This window comes from Meles meles, chromosome 16, assembly GCF_922984935.1.
Source record: "Meles meles chromosome 16, mMelMel3.1 paternal haplotype, whole genome shotgun sequence".
NCBI classification, from domain to species: domain Eukaryota; kingdom Metazoa; phylum Chordata; class Mammalia; order Carnivora; family Mustelidae; genus Meles; species Meles meles.
In genome coordinates, this window is record NC_060081.1 from 38,315,239 (window position 1) to 38,329,894 (window position 14,656).

The following is a 14,656-nucleotide window of genomic DNA, read 5'->3' on the forward strand; positions in this document are numbered from 1 at the left end:
CGTAAACCATCAAGAACCACACACTGGAGAGGGATTATGGGGGCTTTCACTTGCTTCTATTAAAAACACAGTATGCATTTAACACATACTCTTGGATTTGACGGAGGGGCGGGCTACGACTCTGGTTTCTAAAAGAAGCCCTTGAGCTTGGCCAGTAAGTGAGGGTCTCCAAAGGGGACATTGTCCCTGAGAGGTAAGGTGGGGGGGTGTTCCTGCCCTGGCCTGGAGACAGACTGGGAGAGCGAGGCAAGCCTGGAGGTGGGTGCCGGGATGGTGAGGGCTCCGTCTATAGGTAAGACAGCCAATTGGGGCCATTCTGTTGGCGGAAGTAAAGTAGCGGTGGACGTGTCCAACTCTTTAAGATGCTGATGCCTCCATTTCAATCAACACATCCTTTCAGACGTCCCCTTGCTCACGCTCTCAGTCACTGTCAGATTCCTCTTTTGCCTGATGATGTTTCCTGTCCAGCAGGTGCTGATGACTCTCTTGAGATGGGAGATTCTCGGGATGTAGTCAGAAAACACTTCAGCACAAACCTTATTTTGTGCTGCCATCCCAGTTCCCACCTTGTTAGCAAGGGCTCTCTTTCTCTGAATTCCTGAGCTACCCATCTCCTTGCACAGCGTATCGTGGGGTTGGGGACTCCTCACAGAGATCCTTAACTCCAGAGTTGTGACCCTTCTTTTAGTTGCTATGATTAACCCAATTTTTGATGTCCCAATGCAAAAACTATACAACAAATTAATGCCCCATGGGGAACAAAAGAGGTGCTTCCAGCTGGTGTCCGCTCTTTAATTTTCAAAACTAACGTAAGCATTCTTTTTATATCTTGCAAGAGGTCAATTTTTCTCCTTTCTCTCTACCCTTTGCCAGCTGTACAAGGACATTCCCTCCTTGCAGGTGTTAGGATCACATGGTCTAGATTAGAAGTCAGACTCAAGGTTCTAATTTCATCTTAGACCAATATGCTCCTCTGGTCAAATCTCTCAGAATGACCCTTAATCTAAAAGAGAGAAGATAATTACTCAAGGGCTTGAATGAAACTGTGAAATACAAATTAAAAAACAATTCACACTGGATACTGAAGCTTGAGGAAGCAAAGCGGTAGTACTTGTTTAACTACTAGGGAGTCACTTCAAACCCCCTTTCTTATTCGTGCTATGCTCTCTGGTGTCTAACCACTTCTCGGTATTGTTCGCTATTAAAAAAACAAAAATCACATATTTACAAATTGAGTTTAAAGATAAGTTTTCTTTAAATAATTAAAATGTTCAGAGAAAATACAAGTTTTAGTACATAGCAATTAAGTAAAGCAGAACATTATTGCATTGCTTTTTTTGCTACTGAGTTTTAGGACTACGAATACCTGTGCCCCTCTTCCCCCCATGGTTGTTGACAGTCCATGGTGGGCAGTTCAAACAAAATAGAAAACTTGAGATGAGTAAAATTTTTAGAGTTGGAGTAATTTTGTTTTTCTTGAAACAAACCTTGAAAACAGGGATTTCCCAAGATTAATGTCAGATCAGAAATGAAAATTCTTTTGCTTGAATAAAAAAAAAAAAAACTGACCACAAAAATGTAACAAGTTCTGCAGAGTGGAAGTTTCATGATCAGAAATTTTGAACGGATATCTCCCATCGGCTAAAAAAGACCAGAGCAAGACTGGTATGATGGGCAAGCTCACCAAAGAGGAACACACATGATAGAAAAATGAGAAATGTCACAACCTGTCTCTATTTTACAGTGTAGAACAGGCCAGTCCTGAGTATACCTTGCCGCAGATGAAGTTACCGATCCCAGGACTTTCTCAAAGGACCCGAAATTGTGTACGGTTTTTGTAAAAGCATCTGTTTGTCCTTTCTTGTACCACTTTGTAGGGTATGGGGGAATGAGGGTGAGCAGAGAGCTCTCCAGAAGGGAAACAACATGTGGGGGCTTGACTCACATGGGAACTCACCATGTCTTATCCCTTATTCCCAGCCAGGAGAGTGAAGCTGATGTCAAACCACTGACATTGATTCAAGACCCTCAAAATGGCAGGGCTTCCTGGTGATGGTACTTTAAAGGGTAGTCTAAATAGAATGTAAATTCTCCATACTAGGACACAACTATTTAGAGTGGCCATTTTCTTCATTTTTGAGGTTGATTACTTATCATTTTACACTCACCTAGAAAGTGCTGTCCGGAAGGGCTGTGACAAGATATATGGAGTGGCACTGAGTGAGAGCTGCTTGGTGTTTTCATTGGCTTTTCTCTAGACAACCGAAGAGCCACTCTCTGAAGAAGACAGATTAGCACCACCTCTAGATCCTAACTGTAGACACGCATGCGTTCGTACAGTCATTTTTCACATATGAATGACAGCTCTAATTCGACGTGGGTTAAGCCAGTGAAATGCCTCCTCCACCTCCCTTGATTCCAGGACAGACGTTCTGTAAGTGCAGGCTTTCTATGTCAATTCCCACCTCTTGATTCAGAGCGATCTCCTTCCAAAGTTGTGGGAAAGGAGGACAGGACTAGACTGGCATTCTTGAACAGACTAAGGAGCATTAGCAGATACCTGTTCAGAACCCGCTTGAGGCTTGGTATTCTGGAGATGGCATTCAAAGTGAATCCATTCAGAATGAATCCATTAAAAGTGAATTACTTCCTTCTGGGAAGTGAGATACAGTAGGAATATGCAAACAATTGAGAAAAGATCTTGGTAGGATCCAAGCTACCCTACTTACCAGCACTGAAACCCTCTACAAGTCACTTCTTATATCTTGGCCTCCGTTCTTGAATTTGCAAAAGATGAATAATGTCTATGTAAATGTACCAACCTTGAGTTGGTTAATGAGGCTCAAAGGAGTGACTGTATCAACCAGTCTAGAGTAAACTAGTGAGCACTTCGCTCACGAAGATGTCAAAGACTATCAGATTAAGTCCCATTGTTTGTCAGAGTCCTAACCAAGTGACTTACACACTGAAGGGGGTCGGTTTTCTAATCATCTTTCCTCTCCAGTTGGGCAAGTGTTTAGTTTCTCAGGTTGACCTCTGCTCTGGTTCACCTTCCTCTTAATTTCAAAAGCCCAGCCCATTCATTGTACTTTCAACACAGAACGATGCTTTCATGGGGGAAGCAACATGCCAGGAGGTGCTTGCTTTCATGCAAAGGTTTTAAAAACCAAAACAAACAAGCCAATCAAAAAGTGAGGCAAGGGGCGCCTGGGTGGCTCGGTGGGTTAAGGCCTCTGCCTTCAGCTCAGGTCATGATCTCAGGGTCCTGGGATCAAGCCCCGCATCGGGCTCTCTGCTCAACATGGAGCCTGCTTCCCTTTCTCTCTCTCTCTGCCTGCCTCTCTGTCTACTTGTGATCTCTGTCTGTCAAGTAAATGAATAAAATCTTAAAAAAAAAAAAAAAGTGAGGCAATGTTTAGTTGGCCACACCCACACCTCCTTACAGAACTGTAGTCTGAGCTGCCTCTCCCAAATGCTGCACCTGCTGGTTACTAGCTAGTGTAGCCTGGGGACAAAGGGCTCCACCTGGCAAAGCCCTGCGTCCTCCACCCCACTGGGGATGCCCATGCCTGCTTCACAGGGGTGAGGCCAGGCCCTGTTGACATCACTTGGTCGGAACCCTGGCTCATAGGAGAGGCTCCAAAGATGTCAACATCCCTTCTTGCCATGACCTTAGATTTTAAATTAAAAGCTGTTTCCTTCCAGAGCAGCAAAGTATATGTCTGTTTTTGGAGAAAATGAGCCCTTGCGCTCGGAGAGCGGGTACCATATCTGAACTTCCCTTCAAAAGAAGCTGGCAGAAGGGCCTCCCGGGGAACAGCACTCTGGTGGGTGCTTACCAGAGTCTCTGTAGAGAAGGAAAGGAAGGCCCCTGTTCCCTCGGGAACCTTGTCCCTGTGGGCTGGTTGGCGCTGTGGCCCACATAGCTTGGTGCTGACATCAGTGCCCGCCTGGCTCCCCCCACGGGACTCCCCCAGAGGAAGCTTCTTCCCCCATGTTCAGCGTGCCTGTGACTATGGCAGGGGAGCTGGTCTCCCCTGAGGGGTGGGCTCCCGGTGGGACAGGGGACAGGGTGGCCTGGGTGGCTATTTTCTGCCTTCCCCAAGAAACCTTTTCCAGTTTGAAGCACACCACGAGGGCACATTCCTTCCAGCTTCTCTCCTCAGCAACACCCGACTCTAACCCCGCCCCATCAACCAGGCTCAAACCATGAGAAAACAAACAAGGCTTTGATTCCTTTGTGAGAAAATCAAAGAGCTGCTGAAACTTACTTAAAGGAGAAAGAGACAGAGACAGAGGGAAAGAGAGAGAGAGAAAGAGAGAGAGAGAGAGAGGAAGGGAGAGAGAGAGGGAGGGGGGGAGAGAGAGAGAGAGACTACTCTCTACCACATACTGTTTACTACTTTCAACAAAGAGACACAACCAGAAAGAAGAAATCTGGGTTTAGCTTTATGAACTGCCTAGAAATATCTGGTAGCTCTTTCGGCTGTGGCTGCCCAGTGAATGAGGTTTCTGAAATTAGCCTTTTAGAGTCAATCTTCTGAAATTTAAAAAAAAAAAAAAAAAAAAGAGAGAGAGAGAGAGAGAGTGAGAGAGAGAAAAGTCCTTGCAACACTCTTGCCCTGGAAAAAAAGACGCCTTGCCAAATTCAAATTTTCCTTGGCCCAAGTAAGTATTAACAATCAGCCCTTCGATGAGGTTATAAAGAAAATATTTCCCCTTGACTTTGGAGAAAACACCTTTCATGTGACCTCCAAATATGTTACTTATTTGAAAAGCACACAAAATAAACTTGTCTTTTCCTTTTTTTTTTTTTTTTTTGCTTACTCCAAAACCGTGTTGCTTAAGGAATTCTGCAGCATCAAAAGCCAGCAGGGCAGTTTCCCTTTCAGTAAAAGGGTGACAGGGTGGTGGTCCCAGGGGGCTTCTGGAATTGGGGCTGTCCTGGTTACTGAGCTGTCGCTTGTCACACAGGTGTGGTCACTATGGAAACTCATGCAGCGGCACAGCCGTGACGGCTGCACCCTTGCGAACACACGCCATCCCTCAGTGAAAACAGTCCTTTCCAAAGAAAGCAGAGGGAAACACCCTCCAGAAGACAGTACAAATCCCTTTCTACTCAGGTGCTGCCTGCAGAGACACACTTTCATGTTGTGTGACACACAACATGTCACGGCTGTGCCAGACACACAGCCCGAAATCAGGTGGGTCACTGGACCCTCAGAAGGCACACTCTCCCCCTGAACAGAACCATTCAGCGGTTCCCATCCGCAGCTCCCCAAAACAGTTGCAAACCTGGCTTGCAGCCCACGACTCAGCTCTACGGTGAGGCTGCTTTAAGAGGCTGGGGTGCCATTCCAGTGGGCAGAGGGCATGGAGCATGTTGTTGTTTTGAACCCCAGAGAAAACTTCAGCCAAGAGCCCTGCCACGGGGATGCACTGTTCTATAAGGTTACCGGACAATTTCTGTTTAAAAAGAAAAAAAAAAAAAAAAAAGGCCAAGTGGGGACTTACCGATTTGGTCTTCGGGGATCAGCGATTCGATGGGGGGGTCCAGCTCTGAGCTCTGAGCCAAATAGTTCTTCACCTGGGTCATGAACTGCCGGATGGTCTGCAGCATGTCGGTGCTGGACACGTGGCACTCCTTATTCTCCTGCAGAAAACTCACGTAGTCCTGCACCAGGCAGCCAAAATAGGTGCACTTGTCCCGGGACAGCTCCGCGATCCTCCGGACCATGCGCTTCTCGGGCGTCATGAAGGAGCTGAACACCCCGCTCATCTTGCGCAGCTGGGACTTGACGAGCTTGGGCAGCACGAAGGAGCTGTTCCTCTTCTTTTTGGACTTGATGGGGGGGGGCATGGTCTCCTGGTCACTCTCTTCTTCGCAGTCCTCCAGGCTGCTGTTGGTGTCTGCCTCATAGCCGAACAGGGGCATGCTGCGGTCGAACTCCAGCGAGTCGGAGGAGGAAGTGGAAATGCTCATGTCGCTCAGCCTCTGTCTGCCTCCATGCCACGGGGGCCGTGATTCAGGGCCGGTGGCCCTTGTGCAATCCCCCGGGGCCTCCGCAGGCGGGGCCCCACCTGGCCTGCCAGCTGTGCGGGGCTCCGGCTCCTCCGGCTCCTCCGGCTCCCGTTCCTGGCTCGGACGAGGCCGGCCACCGGTCAAGGTCTTTGCGCTGCCTTCCGCCTCTAGAAAAGAAGCCTGCTTCTTCAGCCGGGGTGGAGGGATGGGGGTTGGTTTCGTTCCAAGCAGAGCTACGTTCCCATGTTTGTTATGGTTGACTGTTTCTGGCATGCTCGCCTGGGCTTCGGTCCTGGACAGCTGAGAGCTTGTGTGGAGACTATTAATAGCGGGTGGCGGGGGCCTGGGTGGGGGGGACCGAGGCCTCTCGGTGCCATTCGCGTTGGGAGTCCTGGTGCAGGGCCGTTTCAGGCCTCCACTGAGGTCCTGGCTGTGCACTTTCAAGAAAAGAGGATTAATAAAACACAGGGCTCCGTTGGTCTGGCTGCACTCCAGCTCCGAAGGCGTCCTGGTTTTTATAGAATGCACTCCATTTATAAGGCAGAGCTGACGAGAGGCAGGGCAAACACCGTCTGAGGAGAGAGGCCTATGGGGAGGTGGAGGGTTTGGGGGTTTGTTGTCAGCTGGAGAGCTCCAAAAATCTGAAAGTCATTATCAGTGAACACAAGAATGTAAATACAGTACTCTCGGGCCATTCCTTCACAAATTAAAAAAAAACACACTTGCATGACAACACACGTCTTTGAAGGGGGAGGCGCCACACTTGGGTGTTTTGTTTTTCTTTTTTTGTTTTGTTTTGTTTTGTTTTTCTTTTTTGCTTTAACAGCATTCCCTTCCTGGAAAGGGTAGAAGTGGTGCCAGGCCCAGCTGTGGGCTCCCAGGAAGGCTCCAGGGCCTTTTTACCTTCAAAGCCCTTGAGAAATGGCTTGGCCAGCATACAAAGCCAGCCCAGCCTTTGCACAGGTGAGGAAAGGACTGGAATTGTTACAGGATAAGGCTGGAGAACGCCATGGAGCTCCCCAACTTGCTTTATAAAAACTAAGCTTACTCGCAGAGCAAGCCACCCTTTCCAAATCACTTCTCCTGGAGGTGCCCTCCGGAGGACCTGGCAGTTCCCCTTTAATGGGCTGGACCAGCAGCTGGGCCTGGGGGATGTTACACAATCTGCTTGGGGTTTTACGTGTTCAGCATTAAAACCCCAAAAGGAGGAAAAATACGCACATGGAACCCATCAGCAGAAAAAAAGGACAGCAGACCTATGCAAACGCTAAGTGCAAGTTCAACCCTTTATCTTTATCTTAGTGGTTAGCTGCCCACACTCCCTAAATCGGAGCCCTCCTTACCACTATGGCTACATGCACTCAACACTCTTTGGAGCAGCGCACATTGCTTACTGCAGCTAAACGGCCCTATGTCACTTACATATGGGGCTCGGGTTTCCACGCAAATCGTGGGAGACGGGGATGGTGGTAATTGTCGCCTGTTGTGATTTCCATTCGGATTAGGTTTATTCTCTCTCTACAACTTTGCCTTGCTGTGATTGCCGAAAATGCTGTTTCTTTCCTATGGGCCCAAAATGGCTGACCACGGGGGACAGCGGGGAGGCTATCACTGGGAGCCCTTTGTCCTGTCCTCTCTGTGTCCTAAACACACCTGAGAGTGTCACCTGCTTCCTCTAGCCCTTCCTTTCCTTCTCTCTGGCTCTGTGCTGTCCAACGCAAGAGCCACTGCCACAGAGGCATTCAATTTTAAATTTTGCTTCATGTCAATCAATTAAATTTAAAAACAGGCACGCAGTTCGATTACCGGCAAACGTTGAAGTAGTTTCGGAACTAGGGTATGTTACGTGAATGCAGTTTTTCAACTGTAAATTTAATGAGACCTGAATACAGTTCACATGTTTCTGATGAAAATTTAATGCCCATAGAGAGATGTGCTATAAGGATAAAACACATGCTGGATTCCAACACTTAGTGTAAAAAAAAAAAGAATGTAAAATATCTCATTAATGCCTTTGAAGTACTGCTTTTATTGCATCAATAATTTAAAAACATTGTTTCCATGTTGAAATATTTCAGATCTAGTACAAAAAATAAAATAAATCATAAAAATTAATTTCACCTCTGCCTTTTAAGTTTTCTTTAACGGGACTACCAGAAAATTTTAAATTACACACTGGCTTGCGTTATATGCATTTCTCTTGCCCAGTGTAGGTCTGGGTGGAATGGCTTTCACCACCTTTGGTCTTAGTGCTGCCACCACTCCTAGACTTTATAAGACTTAGTACATATAGCTCCCACGAATGTGTTTCCTCCCATATGGATTATGGACGTGGGTGGTGGGGGAGGGGAAGGGACGGACGCTATTAACTTTGACCCCTTGATGCGGGGCCTATCACATAGCAGACCTCTAGAAACGTTTGTTGGAAGGACAAATAAATGAAGAACAGAGTTGTAGAAAGTGCTGTCTCTTCACAAAATGAATAATGTGTACACTGAAAATTACAAGCTGGGTATGTATTAATTAGGCCTCATTCGCTCCCAGTCAGTGGCCACTAGGACAAGGTATTTTTGTGTTTATCTCCTCATTACACATGCTGACCTTCAGTCCTTCAGCCCTGGCATGAAGCAGGCACTGCCCACTGCCCACAGAACCAGGAGTTCTGTGGCTGGAGGTCAGCTGTGAAAACAGACCTGGTGCTGGTCTTCAAGAGGCCAGCGATCTAGTTGGTTAAATTCACTTAAATTCGGAAATGTCTTAAACTCTCTCCAAAGGTGTCTGAAACTCCAATGCAAGAGATGGTATAACTTTTCAGCAGGGACATTTATCCTACCCTGGTATTTTTACCAGGAATCAGTTTCCCAATCCCACTACCTAATTACCCATCAGATAGGTCTCAGACAGATGGAGCAATTCTTTTGAAGCAATCGCAGCTTGAGAAAGAGTTTGAATCTGTCTCTAGGCTTTTTATAGGAGTTAGGAGCCCTGGTACTTGCGTTTCAGCATCTCAAATTTCCATTCCAATACTATGTCCTGGTCGTTAATCTTTTAGAAGACTGAAGCCCTAAAAATCTAAAAAGAATCTCCCCCTTCCAATCTGGGGGGGAAGTTTCCCCTCCCCCCAAAGTTAAACCCACACAAATTCTTCAGGGCAATGGGACAAGGAAGTGAAATTAGGTGAACTGTATGTCCCGATCCATTGACAACCAATGTCCAAAAGCATGGTGTTGCATTTAGGGGTGTTGGCAAAGGGGCAGGAGAGGGAAGCCAGTGCCCAGCTGGTCAGAGCAAGGATGCATGGCAGGATCGGGGACACGGCCCAGGACACCAGGACTGACACTGAACAACAACAGAGGAAGTGAGACAGATGTTACTCGAGATGCCTACATGGTCAAATTCCCCAAAGCACAGAAGTGCCGTCAATGCCCATGTGTTCTTCTAGAACAAAACGCATGCACGTGAGATGTGCTGTGCTGTTTCCTTTTCTGCCAAGCACTGCCTTTCCCCAGTAAGACACCGCAGAAAGGAAAGATAGGGCCCATGACAGAAGGTTCTGTTCCATCAGGACATGGACTTTTGGGGTAGCTTCAATTCATCGACGGGAGACACTGGGAGATGTCGGGGTTTCCCGGGCCAGCAGAGGGCTTGCCTCTGAGAGTTAGTTCAGTGTCTGACTTAGAAAAAAGACTCTCAGTACGTTTGATTCTGGGACCTCACGGCCCTGTGAGCCAAGTTTTGCCACGGAGATGGGGATTAATTTTTGATGGAACAGTATATCACCAGTCAACATTGGCTCTGCTCCACAGATCATTTCAGGAGAGAACTGGGCAGGGGCACCCACTTACTTAGTCCCAGCTGGGCTAGTTCTTCAAGCCGAGCCTCAGTCATGGCTGTTGAAATGGCATAAGGCAACTTCAAGGTAAACGGCAGAACGTCCCTGATTTTTCAAAAAAGAGAATATTTGTAATTAAGTGTCTTGTTTCTGTCTCTTGTTTGCATTTCATCCTAGAGATGTTTTCGCTTCGATTGCAATGTCCTAAGGACACACTATATCATACCTAACCAGACCTTGTCTTTACTGGGGACGGAACAGCAAGATTACTATTCTTGCCTCTAGTGACACACTGGGGACAGACTGAGAGAGAGACTGACTGGTTTGGTATCTGTAATGAGGATAAAATTTCCTCCATGAGGTAGCTGACATGTATCTAGTATTAATATCAGAATCCCTATGTTGGTGAATCTTACATATATACATACATAAAACATTACGTACTAATTTGCTACATGTTCTGAACATTGGCCCCAACTCATTGAGCAGGACTGTGTAATCCAAAACCAAGATTTATGATCTCATGTCCTTACACATGGCAGATTCTCCACCACTATCTGTCAGTTTTACTCGGACATCTTCCAGCTAGAGTCCACGCATTGGGGGTTGTATGCTGGATACAAAACTTCCTCCTGTTTTAAGGTAATGCTTCTCTATCTGTAATGTACAGACGAATCCCTGGGAGTCTTGTTTTATTGCACGCTCTGATTCAGGAGGTCTGGGTGAGGCTGGTGATCTGGCATTTCTGGCATGCTCACAGCCAATGTTGCTGCTGTTGCCACCCCTGCACCACGCTCTGAGCAGGGAGGCAAATGGAAAGGACTTCATGCAACAACCTTGGCCCCAAGCAGCATGGCACCATGTGTGCACCAGCAAACACAAGCACCCAACATCACAGACCAACAGGCCCAACAGGAAGAAGCTGAACTGAGCTGGCACAAGGGTCCTTCCATGGCCAGCAAATAGTGCCACCACGAGTAAATGCATGGACCACGAACTCCTTCTTTCTCTGAAAGGGCAAAAGCAGATCTAACAAACATCTGCTCATTTTCATATACAAGGGAGAAGCATTGGAGGCACTCCACTCCTCAGGGCTCACACAATGCCATGCCTGATACTGACAGGGAGAAAGTGTGTTTTGAATAAATGAATGAATGAATATGCATAATAATGGTGACTTATCCAAAAAGAAATTCTTTGTTTCAGTGGTGGCATTGGTCTTACAAAAAAGAACTCGGGGGCACCTGGGTGGGCTCAGTTGGTTCAGCATTGGGGTCTTGGCTCAGGTCATGATCTCAGGGTCCTGGGATCAATCCCTGCATCAGGCTCCACGCTCAGTGGGGAGTCTGCTTATGGGTTCTCTCTTCCTCTCCCTCTGCCCCTCCCTCTGCTCATGCTCTCTCTCAAATAAATAAATAAATCTTTTTAAAAAAAGGAATTCACTCATTCATTCAACAAATGTTTATGATCATCTGTGATGTGCCAGACACTATTGCAGGTGCTGATAACAGACAAAAGACCCTGCCTGCCTACATGGAGTTTCACTCCAGTGAACACCAAAAGACAATGAACAAATATGCAGTTTATAGAACAGGAGAAGGGGATGTGTGTCACAGATTTTAAAATACATGCAAAAGGGGAATAACAAAGAGTATTCAAGAGTGACAGTTGGCCAGAGAGGGTCCCATGAGCAGGTAGCATTTGAGTGAAGATTGAAAGGGATCAGGGTGCAAACCATGAAACAAAGAACTTCTTAGGCATAGGGAGCAGCAGGTGCAAAGGCCCTGTGGTGGGAGAGGGTCTGGTATATATGAAGAACAGCAAGGAGGCCATCATGGCTGAGGTGCAGTAAGTGAGGGACAAAATGTAGAGCTTTCACCTGTATTTTGTCTACACAAGAGACTGAAAACCTCCGCTGGAGAGAATAACTATCCCAAACAACTTGTTTACACTAAGATTAGGCAACATTCTAAACTGACTCAGATTAAATGTGGATGACCAGAGAATTCTGGAACCCCTGAAGCTGTTGACAATGAATAACAAATTAGTAAGGTCAATGAAAAGAGCAAAACACAAACACAATGTCATTTGTCGCATTGCCTCCAATATAGCGTTCACATAAACACTAGGGGGTGGCAGTCAGGAGGCGGCTCTTTCCTGAGCTGTCAAGCCTGGGTCACCCCCTGTCTCCAGGGACCCTTTTCTCTCCCTTCCAATGGTGTGAGCACCTGCTTCTTCTTGTCCACTTGCATCTTTTCTGGATGAAGCAGGCGGAGCCTTGTGGGGGGATGACAGAGTCTGTAATCGTTGCTGCCCAACTGGGGACAGGCAATGACTCAGATTACAATCTTAAAGGAAGATTAATGGGAAGCAGAGCTTTGTAACGCCAGAGCATCATATAAATATATGTTTCTACGGCTGCAAAAACTTAATGAAAATCTTCCTTCTTTAGACAATTTGGGGAAAGCCACATACAACAAAACCAACCTCTGTTTATTTTAAGCTTTTATCGAGCCCAGCACAGTACCTGGAGCCTAAACATCACATGGCTGGTTTTTCTTAAGGGCACGTATGACAGGAAACCACACCTGTATTTCACTAATGGGTGGTTTTCAGCTTTGATCTACTGGAAAATTAGATGTTGCCTGTGAGTCCTTTTCCACGGCACCAGCTAAGGGCACAAGAGAGCATCTACACACACACACACACACAGTCGCTTCCCTCTCTTTATCCTGTTAAGAAAAGGAGCCCTAATTCTAAAACCTATGTAGCAGACAAAATAAAGCCAGCTTAGGTATAAATGTTTCACTCAAGAGTTTTAGGACACACAGAATTTACTTTTGAACCTTTGCTCTGTATGTCATGTTTCTAAAGTGGAGGAGACTAACTCTTGAGTACTTACTACGGCACCAAGCACTGTAACTCATGTTGTACCCACTCAAGCCCCTAGGAAGAAACTCTGAGATCCCACATTCTGTGGGTCAGGAGCATAGGAAAGCATAGATGCAGAGGTCTCTGTACCCATTCACAGAGCTGATGTGGAATTAAGTGGGGCCAGGAACCCAGTTACACTGGACCCCAAGGTCCATGGAGGGGTGCTGTACAGTGGCAAGATATGAGCTCTGGCATCATGGCGGGCCTGGGTTTAAATCCAATTTCTGCCACATATTAATTGAACAATTGTGGTAAGTGTCCCACTCTCTGAGTCATGGTGTCTTCACGATCCTAATTTTGGGGTTGCCATGAGGATTAGAAATGATATATGTATGGTGCCTAGCACCTATATAGAAAGCCCCTGAAAATACCATTAACCTTAATCAACGATAATTAAGAACTATTATTTCCTCTAGCTCTTTGCAACTCGAAGTGTAATTGTGGGACCAGCAGCATCGGCCTCGTGACCCGGGAGACTGTTGGAACAGCCAACGCTGCTCTGGACCCCCTGAATGGGAATCTGCCTTCTAACAAGATTCCAGGTGACTCTAGTGTGCATAAATCTTTGTGGGGCGGTGCTCTCCATGACACTGAGGTTGCTGAACTGACAGCAAGCTCCCAGGCATTCGTGGCCAAGGTGTGCATCTCATTTGTGTCCTCAGCCGAACTCTTCAGCCACCTTCCTGATGTGACCAGCCACATGCTGACTGATTCATGAATTCTCTAGCCTAGTCTACCTGTGCATATGCATTCTGGGGGGTGGAGGGACACCAGGGCTGACGTACCAGTAACAAACTAGAGCATTTCAAAAATATTGTGGTCAGACTGGGTCCAATCAGGTACTGTTGCCTAAGAACACTGATTCAGGTAAACGAGTAACGTAAAGCACTAGAGGAGAAATAAAAACATGAAGAACTTTTGCATTTGGAGGGGGAAAAAAAAGGAAAACAAATCTCAGGGCTCTCTGATCACAAAATGTCAATGTGGGGATTTTTCCATCGGCACCTTATATTGGGACCATGCTTTGTAGTGTAGGGAAGGCTTTCATGTGCTTTATCTCCTTCAACCATCAAACAGCCCCGGACATCAGGTTAATCAGCCTCTTATGAATACTGAGGGGAGAGATGGTATCCTTCATATGCTGCCAAATACTATGTTATAGGTGTAACGATTTTTCACAAGAGGACAGTCAACAAGCCAACTCTGCAGAGTAAGCCAACTCCACCTCTGTTCAACATGCTAGTATCGAAATTCACTTTCGGGAGCTGGTTGGCCTCAAACCAGACCAGGTGTGGATTCCTGGAGCCAGTGGGGGCTCCTACACTGGCTTTTTCTTCTTTCTGGGCAGCAGATATTCATCCTCACACAGGCCAAGAGCTTCTTGCCCACTTCAAGCCCCTTGGCTTCCTCCCCTGGGTGATCAGCCCTGCAGGTCCCCACTGTAAGTGCCTCCCCACCCTCAGGCCATTGACTGTGTGGCTTTACCTGTGTGGTGATGTCTAGGGGTCAACTGCTCAGTGACTGCCCCTGGGCAGGTCTAGACCAACAGGTACAACAAACATCTAACTCCGTCTTTGAGAACGAACTTGACCCTTAAATTAATATCAAGGAAAGGAACCCCAAACGAGCTTCTCCACTTCAGACTGGGATGGCTGTGAGACATGATCTTTGGAAAGACCCCGGGAATGTATGCCTGTCTGCGCTCTATCGGCTGCAACGGGCATACAAAGAAGCCAAGGGGGCCTACGTGGAAGTCATGTGGGTCTCTGCAGATGAAGACTATGGATTCTGAGTCACCAATAGAACACTCCATTTGAAAAACTATGATGGCTAGAAAGGAAAGAAACAGGGAGCACCTTCAATGACTC

The 14,656-nt window shown here is 46.8% G+C and overlaps 1 protein-coding gene across 6 annotated transcripts in view; it reads right to left on the reverse strand.

Moving 5' to 3' along the window:
- Positions 1 to 14,656, reverse strand: part of RIN2 (Ras and Rab interactor 2) — a 222,561-nt gene that overhangs the window by 20,235 nt on the left and 187,670 nt on the right. For all 6 annotated transcript variants that reach the window (XM_045981053.1, XM_045981050.1, XM_045981051.1 and 3 more), the window contains 2 exons: positions 9,868 to 9,959; positions 5,515 to 6,663 (listed from right to left, as the gene is read on the reverse strand). In XM_045981053.1, the coding sequence (XP_045837009.1) occupies positions 5,515 to 6,663; positions 9,868 to 9,959 (1,241 nt within the window). The remainder of the gene's footprint in view (positions 1 to 5,514; positions 6,664 to 9,867; positions 9,960 to 14,656) is intronic.